The following is a 25,475-nucleotide window of genomic DNA, read 5'->3' as shown; positions in this document are numbered from 1 at the left end:
GAGTTGTCTTGCAAACTTACAAGTCGTACGCCGTTACATGCTCCCCCAATGCTTGTTTACCACTTGTGAACTTTGTGTGGGTGCAAACTTTGACGCGTTGAATGATAAACATGGAAATGTGAGGATCCAGGGTGAGAGCTCCGAGCAATTGCAGAGTTACAGTACGCCTCACTTCATAGGAATTAAACAAAACCTCAAGGGAATGCATTGGCAGCAGTGCACAACAAGTAAGGGATGTTGTCATTAACACCGCCTCGTAACTGAAATATTACTGAGCTATATTTAACAGGCTGATGTTTCGGGCAATGGCCCTTTAGAGTAGAGAGAGTGCAAATATTTACTGCCTTATAGCTGGAGATTGCATCTTACACTGTGGTGCCATAAACGCAATGAATTTAACCTCACTCGTCATTTTTACCAATATCTAAAGTACAACTTTATACTTATTGTAGAGCGCTTTGGACAAAGGCGCGATGTAAATCTACGTAAGATAAAGTACGGTAATAATTTGAAAAGTGAACGGTTTTGAGTCCATACGTGAAAACGGTTTTTACCTTAACAGATATTGAGTAGCGTTACGCAATGACTGCCAATGTAAAACTATTATTTGTCTACCTCCAAAAAAATGTTTGTGTCCCCACAGTGCTTAATGTGTGATCACCAACGATAAAGTCAGTCAGTCGCTACGCTCCGTGTCTCGAATTTGAAGAAAGACCCTTGCCGGATGCCAGTGGCGTAGCGTGGTTAGCATGGGCCCTGGTGCAAGGAATGAAATGGGGGGCACGCCTTCGGTCAAATTTCTTTCACCCTTCAAAGGCTGGTGCCTGGGTCCCCTGTAGTCTGTGGGTCCAGGTGCAGTTATACTGCCTGCACACTTGATGGCTTCACCACTGCCTGAAGTATTAACCTATTACATATTGAAAACGAATTTCTAGATTGAAAACTCTTTTTTTTACTGTTTTTTTGTTGTTTAGTTGGTTGTCCTTCCCCAGCACCTTCGATTATCACGGTTGGCTGCGTACGGTGCGAAAGACGTTCAACAAACATACATATATTTTTGGTGTTTTTTTAAATTAGTAAATTGGAGAACATTTCTCATGAGAACTTAAGTCGAATTTTCATCCAGGGTTGACCCAGCACATCGTTGCTTTGGGGCCAGGAATATAAGATGAGCTTAGCACAAAGTCAGGAGTGGTTGTTCTCTGAAGAGACTATTCTCTTCCATGGTAATGTGTAATTTCTGAGTCACTTGGACCAGAAAAAGTAATAAATATCGATTTCTGTTTAAAGTATGTATGTTGAACTTCTTTCGCATTGTACGTAGCTAATCGGGCTAATGGGTGGTGGGGGGCAAGGACAATAAACTAAACACAGAATAGCATTTTTCAAGAAAATTACTTTTCTAGAAGTAACAGCAATTCACTGGTGTTTTTAATGTTTGACTGCTATTAATACCCAAAATGTTGCCAATTATATATTGTTCCTTTTAGGGTAGTGTAATTTACGAACGTCGTGAATTTTTATATTTATATATTATTTAAAATAGAAATTGCCTGCATGGTATGAATGTTTTTGTTGGTCACTATGCTTTATATATACCCTTTGGATTATGTACGTGCTTTACTTTAAATTAAAATAATACAATTCGGTGAGAAAAGAGATTATTATCTACTCTGAAAACCTTTTGTAAAGATGAATATAAATACGACACAAATCAATCGTTGAAATATCCGTAGCAGCACTCTGTGTGTGTAAACATGTTTTTTTTAGTCATTGGGAAATACCGTTTGAAAATGTCAAATATTTCAAAGAGGTAAACTGACATTTCAAATGTAAAGCCTCTTGTGAGTGTCTGGATAGGAATGTAAAATGCCATGGTACCATTTGTTGACATGTTTCACTCGAATATAAACAGTGCCAGTGGAATTCCTAAGTGTATATATGGTAGCTTCTACTGAGTGTTGAGTGTCTAGTCCATTTAATAATGAGCATTGTACAGCCCTCCGATGTATTTTCGGTGTATACCTTGTCCTGTTCGACATGATGTTCAATGCTTTCCCACCTGATGACAGACGCTTGTGTTGCGCCCTAAACGTCGTGATTTATTTTATAGCTACGTGCCTTTACCGAAAGAACCAAAGAGTTGGATGTTCAATATTTTGCTACCCATCAGAATAAATTTCCTCGAGCTGTTCCCAGAACGTGGAGGAAACATTGGGCATCATGCTGAAAAAACATGCGGTACAACCTGAAGACGTGTCGGAGAGATGTACATCACGACTGTATAAACCTATATGCACTTGCATAACTCGCATATATGAACGAAGCGTTTTTATTTTACCAGGTAAGGCCTACTGAGCTATATAGCTCTTTTTCAGAAGTAACCTGGCCACAAATGAAAGCTCAACGGAAGTAGCTTATCATGCGGACATTTATAGCAGCCAAATACCCTAAACACCTGATCCTAAATTGTGGAGGGATAAACTGGAGGACCAGGATAGAAATCCACGCGAACGCGGGGAGAACATGGAAACTCCAAATATACAGGCGTCACGGACGGGATCGAATGCGCGACATCTGGTATAGCAGGCGAGGTGGTCAACATCTCGCCAACGTATGATGACTAAAACATGCTAAGTCAAATTTACTGGTGGACCTTAAATGACCAGCGTTGTAACCTGCCCCAGGGTTTTTTTTGTTTGCTTTCAAAGAATAATGTTTTCATAAGGAACAATAATTCGTACGAGTAGCGGTTAAAGAGTGTTTGAATGTTAATATTAAGAATGGGGTGGAGCAGTGGCACAGTGGTTAGCACACCCACGCAATGATGCCTGGCTATCTAAAGTTTTGATGCCTGGCTATCTAAAGTTTGATGCCTGGTTATCTAAAGTTTGATTCCTGGACATGGCTCCCATCAGTGGCGAGTCCTAGAAATCTGACTTGGACTAGCATGTTGAAGTAGGTTTCACAGTCCTTCATCCTGCAGTGGATTGACAAAGCAATGGAAATTATTATAGTTATTAAGAATATGCAAAATGTTCAACTCTTAGTTGTTCAGTGTAGCCTCTTCTAAGCTAAATAAGCTTATTCTGTTGTAGTTACATAAAGGTGGACATTCAAGTAGGCCTCAAGGCAGTTTGAAGTCTTTTGTTCGTAAGTACTTAATGCTGTTATGCAAGAAACAAAAGACTTAATCTTGTTTAGCCTCAGTTTTAAAAAATGCTTACATTTACAGAGCCGCAAACAACGTTAAGTCATCTACATCCAAACGAAACACATTTATTTAATAAATAAAAATTGCGACAAGTTGCCAATTTTCGCGAGAAAGGAAGTTTCAAAAATAAAGCCGAACAGCATTCCTCTAACCTTGTGTCGTTGCCGGGGGAGGGGCGAAAATGTGCTTTAAGAAAAAAAAACATATTTTTAAAAGAAATCAAATAAAGGCTGCAGGAAATTTTACGCATTCCACTTCGGCTGCAATACCAACGGGTTCACGCGTCCGCGAGCGCACAAAGCAATGTTGGAATAGCCATGCGAGTTGGAACAGAAACCGATCTGTTGACTGCGCGGGTGCAGTGGGAGAGTAAAGCTGGTGGAGGGGCTGGTGGAAATGCGTGAACTTTCCTCTCTATGCCACAGACATGGGATGGTTATTATTGACAGGCATTGTCCCTTGTTGGAAGATCAGCACAGATCAGGGGGGCGGTGGGGGGGGGTCAACATATAACAAAAATTCAGGAAAAAGTGTGACCTCTTTGTGCTGCTGAAATTAAAATTTTAATCCCAAGGGGACGTTAATGAAAACGCAACATATTCATCAATAACGCTGCCTTAAGAGGAACAAAAAATATATATAATAGGCGACGTTTTCGAGAAATGGGCCTTTTTCACAGCAGAAGGGCCATTGTCATAAACATTGCCAGTCACGTATATGTCTATACATATGTCTAATATATATGATTTCGTTTAAGGGCAGTGTATTCATGAATGTGTTGATTTTTTTTGTGCCTATGCATCACTGCAAAAGTAGTGTCGTGAAAAAAAAAATATTCAGGCAAGTAAAACGGGGTAGGCGCTCGTGTGTGCTGTTTGTTACCCTGCAGGTGACCCAGCCCCACTGTGCGCCTTTTCACCCGTTTAAAATCTTTGCCTTCTGTATGCAAATTACGCAGCCACCCGTTGCTCACACCTCGCCTGCTATCAAGGAGAGAGCTTGTGTAGCGTGGAAGGCCTTGAGGATTGCAGTTTGAGAAAATGCTGCCCTGAAAAATGACGTGTCGAAGTGCTGAGCGGTCGCAAATGAAGGACACAGGTCAACTTTCGTCAAATTGTTCCCCTTTGTTATTTTACTCGCTGGTGCCAAAGTTGAAGCGCTGAACTTATTCCACTCAGCGTTCTCTGTACAGTAGAGTAGATTATTTGCAACTGGTGATTTGGAGTTTGATCTGATCTAATGATCGGTTACATTTTTAACTAGCATGCGCTGACCAGTGTGGTGAAGCATGGTAAATGGGAAAACCCCAATTACTGACATGGGTTGGGGAGGCCTTAATCCATTGGTCGATTGAGAATGGCTGGAGTTAAGTATAATTGTTTACATGCTTTCTTACCTCTATTGACACTTTCCACTCAGTTGTGAAAATGTACACATAGCAAAACTACTGTTGACTCCAAAACAGGTAATGCATCTTCATTCATTGGTACCCATTTTACACACCGCAGATATGGGCTAAGCTGTCCCCTATCTGGTATGTGAGCTCTTGATAGTTCTCAACTTGACGATGTCACTGTATTTAAAATTTCTGATCACAACCTTCCTTTCACGCTCTGAAATTTGCTTACCCAACACCTTACAGTGCTGTAATTGTGTAATTAATGCATCTGCGATAATCTCATCACGCATGCACTTTTTAAAAATTGCTATTTCTTTGTGTAACGGTGAATCGATTAATATCTATTCGAAGCTCACTATAGATGTCATATTTCAAATTTAGGAATCAATATTTTTCAAGCAATATGTGTTATATGTAATGTGTTCACATGACCCTTCCAGCCACAGGTAGCCACTATAATGAGCACAATGTAAAAGCATAAAGAGAATTGATCCTTGAATCGAGTCACAATCCCAGATTGTATCAATTGATAGAAACATAAGCAAGGGAAATATATAAATTCGTCGCATTTGCATTAATATTTACGTAATATTGCATCGCGTAATTAAAAGAGTATATTTTCGTCCATTTTAAACATTTTCATTCATTATGTCCTCAGACTGTATCAGCTCAGTTGTGACGTGGGTGACATTCAGCCGGTGCCGGATTATCCTCGTTACAAAAGTAGCTACATATGTTACGGGCCCCACACTTTCAAGGGCCCTGCGCTAAATGCTTTCAAGCTATCAAGTCCGGTTCAGTGATTCTGCACTTGCTCGATTACTATAGTACTATACTGCCTTCAACTTTTATGAACGACTGGGTGTTGAAGGTTAGCGATTTGTCGCATTTTCTGGCTGTAGAGCAAATGTAAAAAATGCAATTACTTTATTATGCAAGCAAGTAATTTTTTTTATATTTGTGAGTTTTTTTAGGGCCCTTTTATAACATATGCTACAGGCCCTGCACTAGCTTAATCCGGCACTGAATTCAGCCATAGTCTGCTTTGCAAGAGAGACCCACAGATTACCTTATACGAGATGTTATATCGTTATCATACGGAACAACAATAATTAAACGTACAGCACAATTTAAAAAACATTTTAACACATGGTAGGTGCTTCAGCATTCAAAGGTCTACATTCATTACAGGACACGAGGAAGAATAAGAATACAATTACTGAGTTTAACAGAGCATGCTAACCACATGTGCACGTTAGCGTCATGCACACTATTAATCTTACAGCAATTACATTGCCACTATGCTGCTGGTGGTGGTGGTGGATTGTGGTATGATTTAGTATGTATTTGCTGAAGTACAATTAACCAATAAAAAAAATGGTCATTGCAGTTTTCGTTTGCGGTGCAAGCATTGCTTGCCTGCCGTGCAATTTCTCCGTCCGTGCGTTTTAAATATAGTAAAATGCGGAAAAGGCTCGCTTTCGCTCTTGTGCGCGTGTATACGGGGCCCTGTATGTGCCGCGATAATCTGGCAATTGATCAGAAGTGTGGTTTCTTGGACGACGGTGTCAACTAATGCAAGGAAGTGTTTTTTTCTCTCTTATTTGCACTCCATAGTCTCGCAATACATTTCTTGTAAGTGCAGGGCCCGCAGAGAGGAAGTCAAATGTTCTTATAGTAAAAGCAGACTTTACAGTAACAACAGGATGTGTCCTTTTTAAACACAGTTCTATTTTGAGTAGTTTAATAAGCACATTACCTACATATACATATGCACTAAATATACATTTACGAGTAATAGTGATAATAATTGTTTTACCCGTGACATTTATTTTAGTTTGAGTTTATTTGATTTGTTACATGGATGATTTCGTTTAGCCAGTTGCCCGGCTATTTTACAAGTTGAGATCCGTGGTTCGTGATCACAGCAACAACAAAGACAAAATTAACGATATTGCAGAGAATAATGACCACAGGGTCCTTAAGGAATATTGCACAATTATCTAACGAGGTATATAATGGTCGTGAATGAAACACACACAAAAAAATATAAAATTAACAGTGTGCAAGTATTATGAGAGCAAGAGGCATCAGAAAAAGTTAGGTCCATGTGCAAGTTAGCTCGGTATTTTCGTAATAACAGTGACACAAACCTATTAGCACGGTTGGCTACGTACGGTGCGAAAGAAGTTCAACATACATACATTCTCACATCAAGGAGAATGTCCTGCCACTGCTTTGAGTGTTTAGCTAGTTTTTAATTGGTTATTTTTGCATGGGGAGGGGGAAGGCGGGGGTTGGAGCTGGGTGAACGGAGAAAGCCCCAATTGTACAAGTTGGGGGGAAAAAACACTCATAAATCTACACAAATAGGTACACAATTCATATTCTTAGGTTTTTTCGGTAAAGCCATGTAGGTAAAAAATTAAAATTAATAAAAGTAATTTTTTACCTACGTGACTTTACCGAAAAACCTAAGAATATGAATCCTTGCAGTCACGAAAGCTTCAAATCTAGAAAGGTACACAATTCACCAACTGCGCCACCTTCCATAGGCCACCTTCTGATGTTCAAGTGGGGTACATCCACCTGTGCATTCCAATAACTCTGTCCGCATAGCACCTGGTTACAAGCGTGCACATCCTTATTTACATGTGTAAGTGTACACGTGTGTGTGTGTGTACATGTACAATTCTTTGTCATGCCACTCTTGTCGTGAGATCCCTCCCCGTGTCATCGAGGGTCATGTAGTCAGTGTGAGTTTATGAAGGCGGGTGGTCAGGTAGTAGTGATGTGGGAATACGGAAGTACAGTAAAGTATGGATTTTCTGTAGTTATCTCTGCTGCCTACCACACACAACGGTCTACTGTGAACTGATGTGTTTAATAGGGAGGTGTGCTTAATCAGTTTATTGATTAAAAGTCGATTCCTACTCTCATGGCACACGCATTAAATCGTGTGTCTAAGGATCAATTGTGTTCAATGATTGTAAAGTGGAAACAAGACATGTATTGCACTTTTTAGACTAATGGAACTAAACCAGGACAAGACAAAGCCAACGAAAAGGCGGACGACACAAACGAGAGGGTGGAAAAAAAAATTGTGACCTCGGCTCATGACAATTAATAGAATTGTGGAAAGATGATCGGTTAATAGGCAAATTCTTCACCAACCCGTAGTGGGAGGGTGATTGCTGTGTGCGTGGAACGTACCCACATGTGTAAAAATAATAATAATTGGGGGGTGAAGCAGCGGTGGTGCAGTGGTGAGCACACCGTACTACGAAGCCGGCTACCCGACTTCGATTCCCGGCCACGGCTATAACTCCAGTTTTGAGTTATATCTGAACTAGCTTTAGGTCACTGCTTTCCCAACCTGCACTGAACCAGGATGGTGAAGTATGGTCAAACCACCCCCATGACATGTCGTGGGTAGGCCTTCGTACAGCAGTGGATTCACAAAGGGTTGTACATTGTACCTTAAACAGTTAAAGTTCCTTCCATGTTCCTTTGATCGTTACTTATCTTCGATGGTGATCCTGAGCCAATTATTTAATTGCATGATTTCATACTCGGAACCAGTATTTCTTGAAGAAAGCCACTGCTGACATACTTCAGTGCTTGCTTGGCACGGTGATATTTGTAAGTTTTTGCCGGCTGGAGAGATGATAGTTTTGGTTGTGATTCCGGTGCGTATTTGAACTCCTTAAAGTGTAATTCTAAAACCCCTAATCTACCAATTGAACTATACCTTCCACTATGCAATACATAGAAAAAGGTAAAAGTGCAGTCCTGCAAGGGCTTCAACTGGAGGAAACTAGAGAGAACCCCTGTTGAGAGTGTTTGGCCTCCTTATTCCATGCCAGCCAGATGTCTTGGAAGAGGTAGGAGTACCCACAATTCACCCCACTGCAGTAACCTACTGATTGACTCGGACTGCTGGGTGGACAGAAGCGGGGGAATTTAAGTAAGAAACTTGCTCATTGTTTAAACTTCTGCACCGCCGGGAGATAGAAACTGACGATGTCTAAATTGCAAATCTAGCGCGCTAACCATTACGCCACGGCATAACACACTGCATATTTCAATGTGATAAGAATAATTCACAGCCGTTTTTAATCCACTGCGGGAGGAAGGCCTATGTCGGTTATTGGACATCTGTGACTACTACTGGACATCTGTGTCGACTGGACATTTGTGAAAACGAGCTTCATAGCTCATCGGATTTGTCCAGGATAACTTCACCATGTTCATCGGTACAGATTAGTGAAGGTGGAGGTCGAGGTCCTGTTCAGATGTTACTCGCGACCGATGTTAACCAAGACCGTGAATCACAATGCATTTTAGGGTATTAGTTACAGGTGCACACGTATGCATTTATAACTTTGTTTACTTACGGGTATGCGTATATATGTTAGGCGTGCTACAGTTCCTATCGATGTGATCAATAGTCACCATTCAGGGTCATGATTCATTTGAGGCATCAATAATTTTCGCCTGGTTTTACTGTGTTATTCTTTTGGGGGTTTTGGAGTCGTGCAACTATGTTCTCCTTATTTGCAACACATTCCTGCGGAGGGAGCTGGTAGGAACGTTGGGTTGCTCGGTCAATGGCCAGGGTCAACAGCGGCGTGGTGTATTCCGCAAATATCCCCGACTGCGAGGGCGGGTACAAGCCGGCGTGAGTAGGTTAAACGTTGAGTTTTATAAGGGCACCACGGGGTGACCAGCCCCTCCCCACCCTCCCCACCCAGCCCCTCCCCACCTTCCCCACCCAGCCCCTCCCCACCTTCCCCACCCAGCCCCTCCCTGCACGACGGACACAATAATCCCCTGTGGGCTGGTGTAACCAGGAGGTTCCTACCAGTATAAATACATCATTGGCATGTATTTTGCATAAAATGGCAGTCATGCTTTCTTACAAGGACATTTTCGATGGATGCATCGTTTGCATTAGAATATATTTTACTTGGTTAATCGATATGGCATTGCAGGCTTGAACATCTAGAGAGTATATGCGTTCCAATATTACAGTACTGTACTACCAGAGCAGTGATATCGGTATAGTAGATGTCAGAGGTGGGACAAAGTCATTGTTATGCAAGTCCAAGTCGAGTCGCAAGTCATCAAATTCATGACTCGAGTCTGACTCGAGTCCAAGTCACATGACTCGAGTCCACATCTCATAGGTGGGACAAAGTCATTGTTATGCAAGTCCAAGTCGAGTCGCAAGTCATCAAATTCATGACTCGAGTCTGACTCGAGTCCAAGTCACATGACTCGAGTCCACACCTCTGGTAGATGTACAGTACTTTGGTAACTCTACTGCTGGATGAGTTGCCTCCAAGCCACAGGTCACGGGGATTATTTGACCGTACTCTACCATTGTGGTCAGTGCGGGTTTGTGAAGGCTATAAGTAAGCCGAGCTAATTTAAAACATTTTAATAAATCATAGGTTCTATCTTTACCCCATGCAAGGTGACATCTGGGAGTTGATTATTACTTACATTTGTATCTTAGTGTAATTTTTGGACTGGATTTTCTTCTTTCTCACATTTAACAGGGTATTGTTCATTAAAAAGAAAAGAAAAAAATTACGATGACATCGTATGTTTTTCTGTTCTTAAATAACAGTGCAAATATTTCATTAAGAGCCTGGCTGGGGTATTTATTTCAACATTGAAAACAATTGCGACTTGTTCTTATAGCTTTAATGTTTTTGTACATTTTTCATATTAATTTTAGCGAAGTTCGGTTTTATGTGGCTTAAACAAAAAATAAATAGCATCGCCTGTAATATGTTTATTGATCATATTGGGGATTTCATTTACCAAGAATGTGCCCTCTAACCTACCATTCTTCTGTACAATAAGTCTACGTAATCACTGCGTACATTTTTTGTGGTCGTGCTGTACCCAAAAACACATCATAGTAGGGGGCTGTGTTTGCAATTGCTGCTACATTCCCAGTGTATACACACAGCCCTTTGTACAGAGAAACAGGGTAAATTGTTGGCCTATGTTGCTCTGAGCTTAATGCCACTTAAACCGTAAACTGAGTGTTTCTGTCTGGCTTATCCGCATCTTCAGCAGAAAAGCCCCATAAAACAGAAGTGTGTGGCATCCTTTGGTAGGGAAGGGAAGGGAAGTCCAACTATCCCTCCAGCTTCCTTGTACCACGCATGCAAGGCATTGCACGCAATTCCTCATAAGAGCGAACCATTGTGTCCGTGATCGGATTTCCACAAATGCAGAAGGTTTAAGTCACGTAAAATATTGCAACAATAACTGTATTTAGAAATTACAGCCCGTTTTATAAATCCAGCGGTAGATGGGGTTCTAGCTACCATACTTGACACTGGGTTAGTCCGGATTGGTGAAAGTGGCAGCTCAGGGCCGGTTCGCCATCGACGTTAGTCAAGGCTGGAAATCGAACTCGGGCAAGCAGGTTTGTAGCGCGGTGCGATAAACCGCCGCTCCCGCAAAAATATAGCGGCGCGTGTCACACCGCCTGAAGGGTGGTGTGGAAAAAGAAGAGAAGCTTTTTAAGAATGAGTTAAGAGTCTCTCTGTGTGAGTATTAGTAATTGTTGTTTGTAATGTACCGTGCTGTTCATGCGCGCTATTTTAATGTTTTTAATTAGCGTGTGTCCTGGGATGTGACATGTGCGATCGCATCAGCTGCTACTCTTGGAGGGTCCTGTCAGCAACGACCGACTTCCTCAGACCGCAGACTAAATAACTGGAGCGTTGACAAACGCTTGGTTAGTGAAGGGTAAAATACCCTCCGGATGCGTATCTCCCCCAAGTATCGTCTCTGCAAAGTAAAATTCGTCCCCGCTTGAAAAGGTCTCGCCGACTGATCTGGGTTTTCCCGCAGGACGTTTTGATGCCCTTATCTCCCGGTCGGTCGCTATCGCAGCTCTCGTAGGAGGACATCATGCAATGCAGTCGTGTATTTTTACCGTGTTGTCATTTGCTGTCCGCGACAGATAGCGGAGGGACTGAAATGAGCGTGACATGTCACCGATGTTTTCTATCCTCCTAGGGCGGCGGTGAGCTGACAGCACTGGGGGTGCCTTCGTGCCATCCAAGATGCCCCCGGGAGTTGACTACACGTTTGATCAGTGGACGGCAAGCGATAACAGCGACGTTTTGGTGGATTTCCTGCTGCCGACGGGGATTTTCTTCACGTACAGCGTGCCTCGAGATGCCACCATCGGCAACATCAAGCGGGTGAGGCGAAACCCACGGGCAGCATTTTTAGCACTGTAGTCATCTCTCACAACCATCTCTTTACTTTCTGTCTGTCTGTCTTTCGTTATACTCATTACTTAGTATTTGTCAGCTTGATGGTGAAGCTACTCCACTTGTCAATTTTTGTATTTTATATAACATTGGTGTACAATGCGGCTTCTCGTATGCTACCGTCATATCCTCTCTCGCCAAATAAATTGTCAGACCCACCGAGTACAGAATTTGTGCATGGTACAACTGTCATTTTCTGTAGACGTTTACAAATCCCACATTTTCAAAAACGTGAATGTATCCTTAACATCACACATGACGAAGCAATTGCCCACGTGTACAGCAGTTTGCGTTTTATTTGTGTCTAGTAGCCTATTTGTGCACGGTGGTGTAACTGTCATTTTATAGACATTCACAAATATGACCTTTGCTCATATCCACTTATACGTTCAGTCTCCAGCGAGTCGGATAAGCGACGTTGTACTGTATTGTCCTCCCGGTAAAATTTGCTTACGATCCGTCTATCTTAGTCTCTGTCTAGCCATGCTTCTTGTTCTCTCTTTACCAAACGTCATCAACTTTTTTCCAGTTTTCCCCATCACACCTACAGCCATGTGTGTCCAAATATACTTGAGCTTCCATATTTCTATTATAGTGTACGATCTAGCCTTTTCTTCAGTCTTTTGTGAAACACTCTTGCTGGTTCTTTTTGCTGTCCATGGGATAAAAAAAACAAATGTCTTCTCCAGCACCATAGTTACAAAGCCAATATCTCTCTCCCATTTGCTGCATTGATTCACCTGAGTGTCACATAAGTGGGTAACACTGCCGATGACCAAATCACCCTGAATGCACCCCATCTTGTCACATCTTGGAGGCTAAGCAGGTCCGAGCCTGGTTAATATGTGGATTGGCTGCTCCTCGAGGCGTTGCAGGCTTTTGCTATGAGGTGGCCATGCTGCCGATGAACAAATCACCCTGAATGCACCCTATCTTGTCACATCTTGGAAGCTAAACAGCACCAAGCCTGGTTGGTATGTGGATTGGTGGCTACCTAGAGGCATTACAGGCTTTTGCTATGAGGTGGGCAGGAGATGGCAGTATAACAGTGGATTTTTTAATCCGTGTGGAGTTTTGAGGTATGGATTTCCTCCATATACTCTTGTTTTTTTTTCTTCCCCACGTATGAATCCAAACACTCATTCATGATATTGGTGAAATGTCCCATTGTGGGACCCTCCTGAAAAAAGCCTCGGCACTCTGAGGCTTTCCTGGGTAAACACGTGCAATAAAAATAATAATAAAGTAACATTTATTTTGCACAGTATAATTATAACAGACTTCTGTCGTTTCTTCAAGTTAAGTTACACTAACATCTGCTGCTGTAACTTCTTCTAATGCTACTAATCCTGCATAATGCACGGGCATAATATTAATTTGAAACCCCCCCGCCCACCTCCTACTCATTTTCCATATGCTAAATTCCTCTTGATATGCAAATTATTTTGTCAAGGCGCTCTTCTTCCCACCTCCCCCCCTCCAACCCAGCTTAAATATACGCTCCAAGCTTGGTGGTGTTTCATTCTTCACCTGAGGACGGCTGCTTGCGTTGTGGCCGAAACGTCGTGAGAATTATTTTATTATGTTTTGTTTTTATTTTTATTATTTTATTACTTCTCTTCTACGTGACTTTACCGAAAGAACCAAGAAGATGAATCCCTGCAGTCACGAAAGCTTTAAATCGAAAATTAAGTTAATGAGTCAAGTTGATGCCTCAATGGCATTAATACCTGCGTATTTAACACCAGACCGCAGTGGATTTTTTTCACAGTACCGTTGTTATGCTGCTCACAGTTGTGCCAGCTTGTGTGTGAGGCTTTGACCAGTGCCTGACACCGACAACGTGGTTTATTTTTTAAGAATAAAATAATCGGCCACGACAAACAATATTTCCATCTTACTTGGCAGGAATTTCACATCAGCTTCCTAATAATTGCAACTCTATCGAAGACGCCTGACTTCAATATGCGCTAGCACATCCTGGAAAATACGTCATCATAATCATCATCATCATCACTCAACTTTTCTCCTTCGTCTAAAAATAACCCTTCTCTAAAACACTTTTCCTTCCGAGATCTGCCCTGCCACATTTGTACAGCCTCTTAATATCGCAATGGGGATGCTTTATGATGCAAATTGTATTGGAGAGGATCTTTAAGCAACATTCTTACAGATGAATCTTGCTTCGGTAACTGTTCAAAAACACAAAGCGACGCTTTATTTACCCATTTACCAATGCACATAACCAAATCAGCCAATCTTATCTGGTCAAGGAAGCTAAGCAGGATGAAGTCACTTGGATGGCCAACCACCATGCATAAGATAAGCATTATAGACTGCTCCTGCACCATGTTGTGGGCAGCAGAGGGCAATGCAACACAATCTATTGTTGTACTCTACTTCTATGTGTATACTGCACTTCTCCACTCCCACAACTCTGCTCCCTTTACTCTTTGTTTTTTTTTTCGGTAAAGTCACGTAGGTGAAAACAAAATAAAATAAAGCAACTAAATTTTTTTTATTTGATTTTGTTTTCACCTACGTGACTTTACCGAAAAAAAACAAAGAGTATGGATCCTTGCAGTCACGAAAACTTCAAATCTAGAATCTGCTCCCTTTCTTCACCAACCTTCACTAAACGGCGTGGGTACGTCAGGTCAAATTACCTCCACGATCCACGTGGGTGGGGGGGGGGAGGCCCTCCAGCATTACCTTTAAACATTCAGCTGGAGCCGACTCTCAACACACCATAGGCCAGCGTCCCATCCAGTGCCTGTGAACGCTCATACCCCTACACTAGTATCCACATTCCATTGTCACATCTTAGCCAAGCCAGCACGAGTCCCTCACGGTTCAAGGTGGTTTTCCACTGGCCATTTGCTTTGCCGAGCCGGAACTAAACGATGATACGCTGTCCTCACAAGACATTGTTATCTGGCTCAAGGCCAAGCAGGGCCAGGGGAGGTGCTAATGATGTGCTCATTGCGTGTGACATGAGTCGGTAAACCATGAGGATACAGCGACACGACGTCATATACATCCGTTCACTGCGTGTGGTGTCAGTGGCTCGGCTCAGCTTTTGCAGTGGAAAAACAACCTGGCGCCTTCTGAGCCGTGCTGGGCTTGGCTTGGCACTTGTCCTGGCGCGGCTAGCGTTGTTCCAACTGATCGCTCATTCTGTTGTTGCTGCTGCTGCTGCTGTTGTTGTTTTCTCCGCTTCATTGCTTACAGCTCGTGTGGGTCCAGGCCAAGTTGTACCCGCTCTTCTCGCTGCTCAACGAGCCCGAGGCCTACGTGTTCACATGCATCAACCAGGCGGCGGAGCAGGAGGAGCTGGAGGAGGAGAGCCGCCGCCTCTGCGACGTGCGGCCATGCTTCCCCATGCTACGCCTCGTGCTGCGGGAGGGCGATCGCGTCGAGCGGCTCCAGAACTCGCAGATCTCCGTTCTCATCGGCCGTGGTGAGCCCTCTCCCCCTCCGCCCCTCTGCTCTCTCGCCGCTCCCTCGCCACTCCCTCGCTCTCCGCGTGTGTGTGTGCCAGCGCGCCGCTGCGTTCCACCTTCTTACCCCTCGCTTGTACCCATCAAGTTCACATCTCCGATTATCCACGGTTCGCTACGTACGGTGCGAAAAAAAGTTCTACATCCATGCATATACGTTTCTGCTACACTCTCCCTGTGCGTTAGTGTTCCAGCATCGAACCCAGGTGCTCGTGGCAGTGCCAGCTCAGCGTTCACGACTTTTGAGCAGCCTGATTGCCACAGCGGTGCATGTGTCTTGTTTTAAAAATATATTATTACGACTCGGCACGAGCACAGTACAAGGGAGGAACGGAAACTCCGCAAGCGAAAACCCGAGATCGGCACGGAAGGGCTTAACGAGGGGAGAAGCATGTCTCTTGTTATCGAGAGCTCACCACAGCCAGTGCTGTTGATGTCAACCACACATTGCCATTGCTCTTTTCCTTCTGGTAGATCCCTGTAGGTGTTGACATCTCCTGACCTCCTTGGTCCGTTCTTACAATGTCCCAACAAGCTGGGTGTCTGGCCTTCCCCTTGGTGATCAACCTATGGGTGTCACTACATTCCCTCTAGTGGTGACCTCGTCCATCCTCCATATCTGCTACTCATCTTTATGATAATTTTCTACTTTTTTTTCTTGCCACATACACACTCCTGAACTTACAAGTTGCTTACACGGTCCTTTTACTGGTAGGAACCTCCTGGTTACACCAGCCCACGGGATTATTCTATTCACCCGTCTGTCCATCGTGCATCCAAAAATGGGAGGGGTGGGGCTGGGTGGAGAGGGGAGGGTGGGGAGGGGCTGGGTGGGGAGGGTGGGGAGGGGAGGGTGGGGAGGGGCTGGGTGGGGAGGGGCTGGGTGGGGGGTGGGAGGGGTGGGGCTGGGCGAGGAGGGGCTGGTCACCCCGTGGTGCCCTTAAACGTTTAACCTACGCACGCCGGCTTGTGCCTGCCCTCACAGTCGGCCATATTTGCGGAATACACCACGTCGCCGTTGACCCTGGCCATTGACCGAGCAACCCAACGTTCCTACCAGCTCCCTCTGCAGGAATGTGTTTAAAATCCCGAGTGTCCTCCACATGCACCTATATGACCCATAGAGCAACGTGAACACTTGTTGTTTAAATTTAAATATCACTTTACTCTTCAAAAATAGTTTATATTGTTCATGATAACTTTCTCTGTTAATGCAATGTGTGTCTGGACTCCTTTAAATGCTAAGTGTTGTATTCAGTTTGTTTTTTAAATTCTTTATATTAAGTTCACTTGCTAGCTTGCTTGCGCGCTTACGACCGTGCAAATCTTTTGGTCGTTTTTTAACCCACTTCCCGTGATCCAATCGAGCTGACATTTTGCACACAGACTCGTTGTGTGTGACAATTTATTTTCGTGAATTTTTTTTTATTTTTTTTTACACTTTTTAGGAAAAAATAAATTATATTTAATTACCAATTGCTTAATGGTGGCAGGCAATCATCTGACCCATAGGTGGCAGCCATCTCAAGCCAGAGGACGAGAGGACTCTAGCCGCCACGCATATAAAGGATTTATAGTGAAAAACTTTGTTTTTAAATCCTTTATTTAACTTCCATTCAGTCCACACTTTCTTAATGTATGGGTCATAGAGCTGCACTTGAATACGGCAGCTAGAAAAGCTGCTGGTCCTTGAACACATGTGTATTTGAAGGATGCTAGGAATTTCATTGTAGAATAGGGAAAATAACTTGAGCTTCGGAATAAAACGTGGCAGGAAAGTATTGTATATATATAAGAAGGGGAAGGGTAGGTTGCATTTGGTGGGATAAAATATGCAGGATGGAGGAGGGCAGGTTACCAAGAGAGGCATTTGAGAGGCACCCAGAGGTTGGCGACCAAGGGGAAAACGTTAATCCAGATGGCAGTATACTGTAAGAGCAGACCTTGGAGCAGGGATGTGGACTTTACAACAGCTGTGCAATCTAGCAGAAGGAAGGAAGCGATAACGAGATGTGGTGGCATCCATGGCATTGGCGGTAGTAGCATCACGACCTTGAGCGACGCGGTACAAAAGGTGTCACAGTGTGTAGAGAATCTGCTGCTAGGTGCTTTACGAATTATATACGGCAACATCACATGCACACACATGCATTACAGTGCAACTGTGCCAGTGACATTACCCTGGGACTTGGGCCGGGCTGTAGTGCCCTGCAAGGCCATGTGGCTTGTCACCGACTCGCATGCACTTAGGACAGGTGTACGTACAAAGACAAAGATCCCCCGTATAACCATAACACACTGTTGGGGCGAGTGCTTTTAGCGAGCACCTATGAATGCCGGGACGGCAAACAAGGGGATGGGGGGCCAGTACCGTGCCCGACCGCCCTTGTCTCCCCAGTGTCGATATTTTTACACACCACACCAGGTACTAATTTTAGGCTAAGTCAACTTAAGGGAGGCCGAAGTCCGGTTCAGATAATTGTCACCGATATTGGCCGTGAGCGGGAATTGAACTCGGGTCGCCGGGTTTGTAGCGTGGCGGGCTAACCGCTACACTAGCGTTCCCCGCTACACTACATTCGTACAGCACATGTTAAGTCAATGTTTCAGTTGTAATGCATTAGCTTTTCATAGAGCCAGTAATTTAAAATTATTGGCAGACCTGAGCGCTTGTTTATTGGCAGCTAGCGAGCATGTGTTTTTGTGCGGTTGTTTATCACAGCACTTGTTGAAGTGTCGCACCAGGCTCGCAGTGTGAATTGTTAAGAGGCTGATCAACGCGAACAATTATGCACTTGGATGAATGCGTTGTTTTTCCGCTGGGTTCGCACGACCTTTTGGAGATAGTAATCAAAACACCGAGTGCGATTCTAACCGTTGCCCGAGCGACATTGTTAATGCGGCCAAGGCAGCAGTGTGCATATGCTCCGTTTCAGGACCCGGTGTCGGGATGCCTCCGTAAGTGCACACGACTTGCACTCGCGTGTAATGGTATCGCCACGGTGCACTGAAATAGTTGGCAACTGTGATGGATCGGTTTTGCCCAACGTGTATTTGCATGCTGGTTGTATCAATTTTAACACATTCACATGCCCTGTTGTATAACTTATGTGCGATTGCTGTTAAGCATTTCGGCGGCATATTTTTGTTTAGGCCCCAGCGCATAAACTAGCAAGACCCACATTCTGTATGAAAATGTACGTCTCAACTGTAAAATGTAAATACGTTGATTCCATGAAAGAAAACCTATCTATTAAAATAGCAATGGCGTTACAAAATGATTGGGTACGGCAGTGCCGCAGTGGTTAGTGCTTTGCGCTGTTAACCCGGCGACCCGAGTGTGATTCCAGGCCAAGGCCAACATCAGTGGCGAGTTACGTTTGAAATGCTCCTGGGCACCCCTTTCATTGGCCTGTGCTGACCAGTGTGGTGAAGTGTGGTCAACCAACCCACGTGACTGAAAGGCATGGAGAGGCCCTCATCCAACAGTGGATTGACAAAAGGGTTGTACGCGTACACGTTATCTTGATACACAACGTGCCTATGGATATGCGCGCGCACTCACGCATGCGCACGCACACAAATCCGTACGGAATTTTCACGTCATTTTAGGTTTCCAGACCACTTTATGGATGAATATCTTGGCAGTAGACTCTTAACAATTAAAACATTGTGAGAGATGATATTATCACGTGCAATACAGTGTTGTCCTATAGGATTACTTGGAGAGTATTTTCTGTCTATCTTTTGCTGTCAGTCCTCCTCTCGACTCTTAAGTGGTTATCTAGGCATCCGTAGAGACTGGCAGTGGTGAAAGTGGTGACAATGATCCTTGTAGATGTCAAAGTAGGGGTGGCAGAGAGACGTGGTTGTGCGATCGATGGCGTTACAGTGCTGGCTGTGGCCACTGATGCACCGCGTGGTGCCCACACGCGTAGACTCCAAAGGTCGTGTAAGAACATGGGAGATCATAAACCCCGGTTGAACGTATTAAAATCACAGGGTAAGGTCAGGTGAGTTCACACGTTCACGCTAGTCTGCGGGAGGGGTGTGTTCGCTTGGCTGCAGATTAAGAGGTGGATCTAGAAACTTTGCATGGTTGGGGCGAGGGCTGTGGCCCAGATATTTTGAGATTGAAAACAATGGTCCTAAATTTAGAAAGATACCAATAAAGTCTATTTCCTTTTGCAAAAATTAAGATAGAATATCAGTGTTTTTGGTTTTGGAGGGGTGAGGGGGTTGGAATGCTCACATGCCCCCCCCCCCTCAGCCCTTAGATTTTGCACGGCCGCAGATGTCACTAGGTACAAACACCACATCATCTACCTTGTCGCAATGAATGGTTGTTGTTCGAATATCAATTTTTATTGCACAATCGTTTACGGAATCAATTTCTGATATCAAACGTCATGGGATCGATAGGCGAACCCAGTCGGTTCGAGTGACGTTCAAACCAGTTGGCACGCAGTGACAAGATAATGTTCAACCCCCATGGTGATTCCAGTGTGATTTGTCACGTGACAAACCATTACGTTTACAGCAACGCTGCCGTATATCGGTTATTGGGATTTTTTTGACCGTGCTTCACCCATGCTGGTCAGTGGGGGTTGGTTAGGTCAACAATCCCAATCTGTAATATTGGAAACCGTTTGTTTCATTGTAAATAAATACACTTGTTTAAAAACGTATCCCAGACATTCAACCATTCGTATGCATTGCCATTTGTTATGGCCAGGTAACTAAAACGTGGCACGGACTAAAATGAATGTGCATGACCTGGACTCTCCGTATGCCACCATTAACAGTCAACTGGGTATATCCATACTCTTAGGTTTTTTCGGTAAAGTCACGTAGGTAAAATAAATAAATAAATAGAAAATACTACTAAATGACAATAAATACATTTTTAGTTTTCATTTTATTTGTATTTTATTATTTTTAAATGTTTAGTTATTTTCATTTTTTATTTTCTTTTAATACTATTATTTTTTACCTACGTGACTTTACTGAAAAAACCTAAGAGTATGAATCCTTGCAGCCACAAAAGCTTCAAATCTGGGTATATCCAGTATTAAGAGATTGTTTTGATGAACAACATTATCCAAATGACATTGAATACACCTTAGTCGTGTACGTGACCAAGACAGTTCAATGTTAAGTCCTGAAGCATTCTGTTACCCTAACAGCGGTGTGTTGCATGGTGCAATTAAAGTCTTGTTTAAAAAGAACAAAACATCTAATCGATTTTCTTCGATTTTGTCGATTTAAACGTATTAACTTGACTCAACTGCAACGTCCAAACATCTATTAGAGCTTGTGTGAGGATTCTCAGCTTTGCTGTCAAAATACATCTTCATTAATTAGCTCGCCAATGTGTTTTTGGGTTGCATCACGTGTCATTTGGCATGATAAGAGACATTTCACTCCACGTGTTGTGAGCTTCTTGGGGAACTGAACAGTTCAGTTCCCGAAGAAGTGAAATGTCGGATGCCCTAGTCGGTACAGGTTAACGCAACACGTAAAATAACACGAAGCAGCCAAAATATACACTTGTAAAAACTAAACACTTTTTAAGCGATCTCGTCACTTACATTAAATAGTTTTATCAAATGGGGTGGGTCATCGTTACGCAACGGCATGTTTCCAAAGTTTCCTGAAGAAGCCCCCAGAATGTGTCGCGCAAATCATCAGGCATCACTCCTAACGACGCGTCACAACCTGAAAACACATCGGAACTGCTACACAGCATGACCGCACACACACACACAATAACAAAGACCTACACTGTAGTTATCTCCTAATTAATTGCTCGTTCGGATACACGCATTGGCACTCGAGCTCAGCGGCTGGCACGGGAATTTTGCACGTGGGAGTTGCCCGAGCGCCGTGTGACGTAGGTCCTGTTTTCGTGTTGTTTAATTCTGAGTAGAGTGCGAAGTGGTGCGGTGACCCGTTTATCGGACGACTTCACACCAGTTGCGGGCAGGAAGTGATCTCAGCATTGGGGCCCGAACAGTGGAAAGTCTTTTTTTTAAAATAAGAAATAAATAATAATTTAAGTAGAAACTGGTGTGGCGTGGCCTGACCGAAAAACCATGCTGTGGTTTGTCCAGATAAATAACAAGAATAGCGCAGAACTCGCCTGCAGCTTAAACTTTTACATACACTTGTCGACAAACATGTTTTCTCTTTATATACGCGTTATGTGAGGTGGCATTGTAATGCTTAAATGAGTGCCTGCTGCTGCATTGCATACCCCGAACATACTCGGAAGTTGGAAATTCCAGCAATGCAATTGTGAAGTTTCGGCAAACATGCCATATGTATATTGTTATATGGGCACGATTAGTGCCGAATAAATTGCCACCATTGACTGTTAGCAAGCCTATTTTTGTGTGAGGTTTAACTTAACTTTGTTTTATGACATTCACATTTTTCCTATGTTGTGGATTCATTTCCATTACGATGGGAATGTTGTTTTGCACAAGAAATATTTAAAATTATTTATTTCTAAAATACCTTCCAGTCTAGACTGATGACTTCATGTAGGCATTTTCTCATGACCGAGATAAATAATAAAGTATAGGTAGCAATGGACACATACTCTTTGGTTTTTTCGGTAAAGTCACGTAGGTAAAAAATAAAATAAAATAAATGAAAACAACTAATTTAGTTGTTTTAATTTCTCTTATTTAATATGAATCCTTGCATATTAGCAAATAATCTCTTTCATAATATTTTCCAGGCCTGACATAGCTGTACTGAGCTCGGAAAAAAACAAAGCTTCTGCCAGGCTAATATTTCTGTCGTTGCTACTGCTGAAGATAGATGATGGCTGTAGATTAAGAAACAATATCGAGTACAAAGTTTCATCCGTTACTCACCGGGCTCTGACAGAACAGTCTCGGCCATCTACCTCTTTGAATAGCTCGCAGTTCGCAAACCTAATCAGACGTTGGCGATTGGCCGGCAAATCCTTGCTCGTAATTCCGTCGACCTGAACCGTAGTGGCCGGCAGAGCGTTACGAGTCGCCTCTCCGTCAGTCTGGAACGCTCCGCCGGTTAACAACTTTCGATCCATCCGATCTTACGAAACGTTCCAAAGAAAGACTTTACAAACATTGTTTCGCGCGTGATCGATAGTCGCCGCTGTCCACTACGCTCGAGCTTCGACACAGGAGGTCAGCCTCGCGACGCTGTCTCTTAAATACGGCACTGGACAAATAAGTGGTGCTTGTTGTTAAAGCGTTATCCCCGCGCATGTTTACGGGCGTGCAGGTCTGCACGAGTTCGATGCGCTCAAGAGCCCCGAGGTGAATGACTTCCGCACAAACATGCGGCAGCTGAGCGAGAAGAAGGTGCTTGAGCGGCAGGGCCAGAGCTGGCAGGAGTGGCTTCAGTACAGCCAGCCGCCCATCCTGGAGCCCACCGACAGGCTGCCGGAGCTGTGCAGCAACCGGCTCCACCGACCCAACCTCATCGTGTGCATTTCCTTCGAGAAAAGCCAGCTTTCTTGCTCCGTAGGCTTCACATCGCACGCACATCCCCCCCCCCCCCGATCCCAACCCCAACAGCGGAGCGGGAGTGAATTATGCCGACCATCAACATCGCCAAAAGATATCCACGGTTTATGAGCGTAAAAAGCCATTTTAAGCGATTGATTTTCGCATCATTCCTGCTTAGGAGGAATAAAATGATTCGTCAATTCATTGTTGAGCATCGAACCTTGTGGATCGAATAATACACATGAGTGTATGTATTTAGTATTCGTGAAATTGATATGACAAATGGTATGACAATGTTACGTTTGTGTTAATGGAGCAACTAAAACTATATAAACTAGACAGAAAAGTGGGAAACAATTAAAACGAGATAAGGAGCATGCGGCCAAAAATAATAAATTCTCGAACCGAGTTGTGTCATTGAATCATGACAGTTTAACAAATCGCTTTTGGAAGACGCACGCAGCTCTATTTCTTTAGTCTTCGTCGCAATATTCACAGTTCCTGATGACATCGGTGCCTCAGTGAGTCAATGGTTCTTGAGAATGCGCTGCAACATTCAATTGCTCGATGAAAATTGATTCCACACGCTCACAATATTCAAATCTAATCACGTGTGTAAGAATGGATGCTTTTCGAATCGTGTACGTTGTCCATAACGCATGTGTTAATGCGGCCCCTTTCAGCCACTAGAGGCTGCTACATCGATCGCTATGGGTGGCGGGAGAAGGGGGGGTCAAGTGTTTTATGCCCAGGTTAGCCTTGCGGTCAATGCGTTCTCTCCACTCAGCCAGATTTTCCCCTTTGTGTCTCACGTGTCCTACGTAGGAGAGCTTCTCAGTGCAGGTGTCTGTGTCGGCACTGCCTCTGAAGCTGAAGACGGAGGCCTTGCGCAAACGGCTCAGCGTTCATCAGCCCCAGTACACGAGCGAGGGGCACGATGACTTTGTGCTGAAAGTGACTCGGGCCAACGAGTACATCTACGGGGATTATCCACTCAGCCAGTTCCAGGTGGGGCCCAGCACTGACACTGTGTTTGTTTAGTCCACTGGACTGCGATCTTTGCTGTCAACATTGCCGCGAAGTTTATTGTCATCGAGGTGTCAGGGTGGCTCGGAGGTCAGAGCGCTGCTGAGCTTGGCAGGGCACAGTTGCTTCTGTCGAGCCCCGGCAGCATAGGGAGCTGATAGGCTGCTCAGCCTGTTCAGCGATGACTGCACAAAAATAATTTTACTCTAATTCTGTTTTTTTGCTTCAGTTGGCTATATTACAACACTGAGAATGATGATATGGGTTTAACTGTCATGCCATTAACATTACCCTCATGTGGTAGAGTGGGTACGAAAGTGGGAACCTTTGCTCTATGTACTAGGTCATTTTAAGGGATTTCAGAGGTAGCTCTGTGATATCCACTTCCATGGGCCATTCTCATCAACCGCAAACTCCCTCCTATCTAACCATAGGTCCACCAACTTAATCTGCAATACGATAATTTTTACAAAAGCGTTGGTGCAGTGGCACAGCGGTAAGCGCATTGGGAGATAATGTGTTAAATTATGAATATGGTGAAGTATGGCCAAACATCCCCTACGACCAACATTACATGAAGGGATGGGTTGGGGGTAGTGGGGGTCCTTAATCCAGTAGTGAATTGACAATGTGCTCTGAATTATGTAATTGTTATTATGTTTGGCGGAGTCACCGGGCAGGCCTGTAGGTATCGACCTCAGAGCCAGTCGGCTCTTCCAAAATCTTCTTGGTGGTTGTCGGCTTGGATCTGTCCTCAGCCCAGCTTTCAGCGGGCACAATCATTATAACTTTGACCACTATTCAGTACATTACACTATATCATCTTGTGTTTTTGCTTTTCAATACTGTTACAATGCTTTCCTTGTTTCCAAAGCCTTTCGCAATAGTTGTATATGTATGTTCTCTCCTACAATACTTTTCCTATTCTGTATTAATTAGTTCATTGATCCTCATTCAGAATTTTGTGCAACCAACATTTTTTCAATGCTTGGGAAAAATGTTTATCAAAGTGTTTTTTTTTTTCCCTTAGGCGTATTCATTTAACATAATTCATGATCATGTACAAAACCCCACGAACTCAATTTGATTGAAAACTTTACCAACAGTATCGATAACAGCTAGACGTAACGTTACACTTAATCTTAACACCACTCGCCCCCTTTAACTTATCGTTGCTACTAAAATTAACCCTCACTCTACCGCACGAATCTATCATCACCCCTAACCTCAATACCAACCACAACACTGATACAGATAGACAGGCAGCAGCTGTTCTCAGTGTTGTGCTGCTGCTGCTGCTTGTAACTTGGCTGTTGTTTCGAAATGCACAAGTCGGACGAGTGTTTTCATTGAACGGCACGAAGTGGGTTGATGTACCCACTTCAGTTTGACTTGCTCACTGGAATGCAATGTGGAGGGAAAATGAGACGCTGTGCGAAGAGAGCCATGTGGTCTGTGCATTGGTTGTGGGGCACAAGTTAATGAGTTAATGGGCTTCAGAAATGCTCTTGTTTGAGTGCAGCG

General features: G+C 43.7%; 1 protein-coding gene across 1 annotated transcript in view; it reads left to right on the top strand.

The window, feature by feature from the left end:
* The window catches only part of PIK3CD (phosphatidylinositol-4,5-bisphosphate 3-kinase catalytic subunit delta), a 71,736-nt gene that overhangs the window by 7,031 nt on the left and 39,230 nt on the right, over positions 1 to 25,475 (top strand). Inside the window, exons 2-5 of the mRNA XM_078607760.1 lie at positions 11,661 to 11,848; positions 15,152 to 15,380; positions 22,699 to 22,940; positions 23,751 to 23,933. Of these exons, the coding sequence (XP_078463886.1) occupies positions 11,708 to 11,848; positions 15,152 to 15,380; positions 22,699 to 22,940; positions 23,751 to 23,933 (795 nt within the window). The 5' untranslated portion in view covers positions 11,661 to 11,707. The remainder of the gene's footprint in view (positions 1 to 11,660; positions 11,849 to 15,151; positions 15,381 to 22,698; positions 22,941 to 23,750; positions 23,934 to 25,475) is intronic.

This window comes from Lampetra planeri, chromosome 28, assembly GCF_965212315.1.
Source record: "Lampetra planeri chromosome 28, kcLamPlan1.2.h2, whole genome shotgun sequence".
Classification (NCBI taxonomy): domain Eukaryota; kingdom Metazoa; phylum Chordata; class Hyperoartia; order Petromyzontiformes; family Petromyzontidae; genus Lampetra; species Lampetra planeri.
The sequence above is the reverse complement of the archived record's forward strand: the minus strand, read 5'-3'. Positions and strand labels throughout refer to the sequence as shown.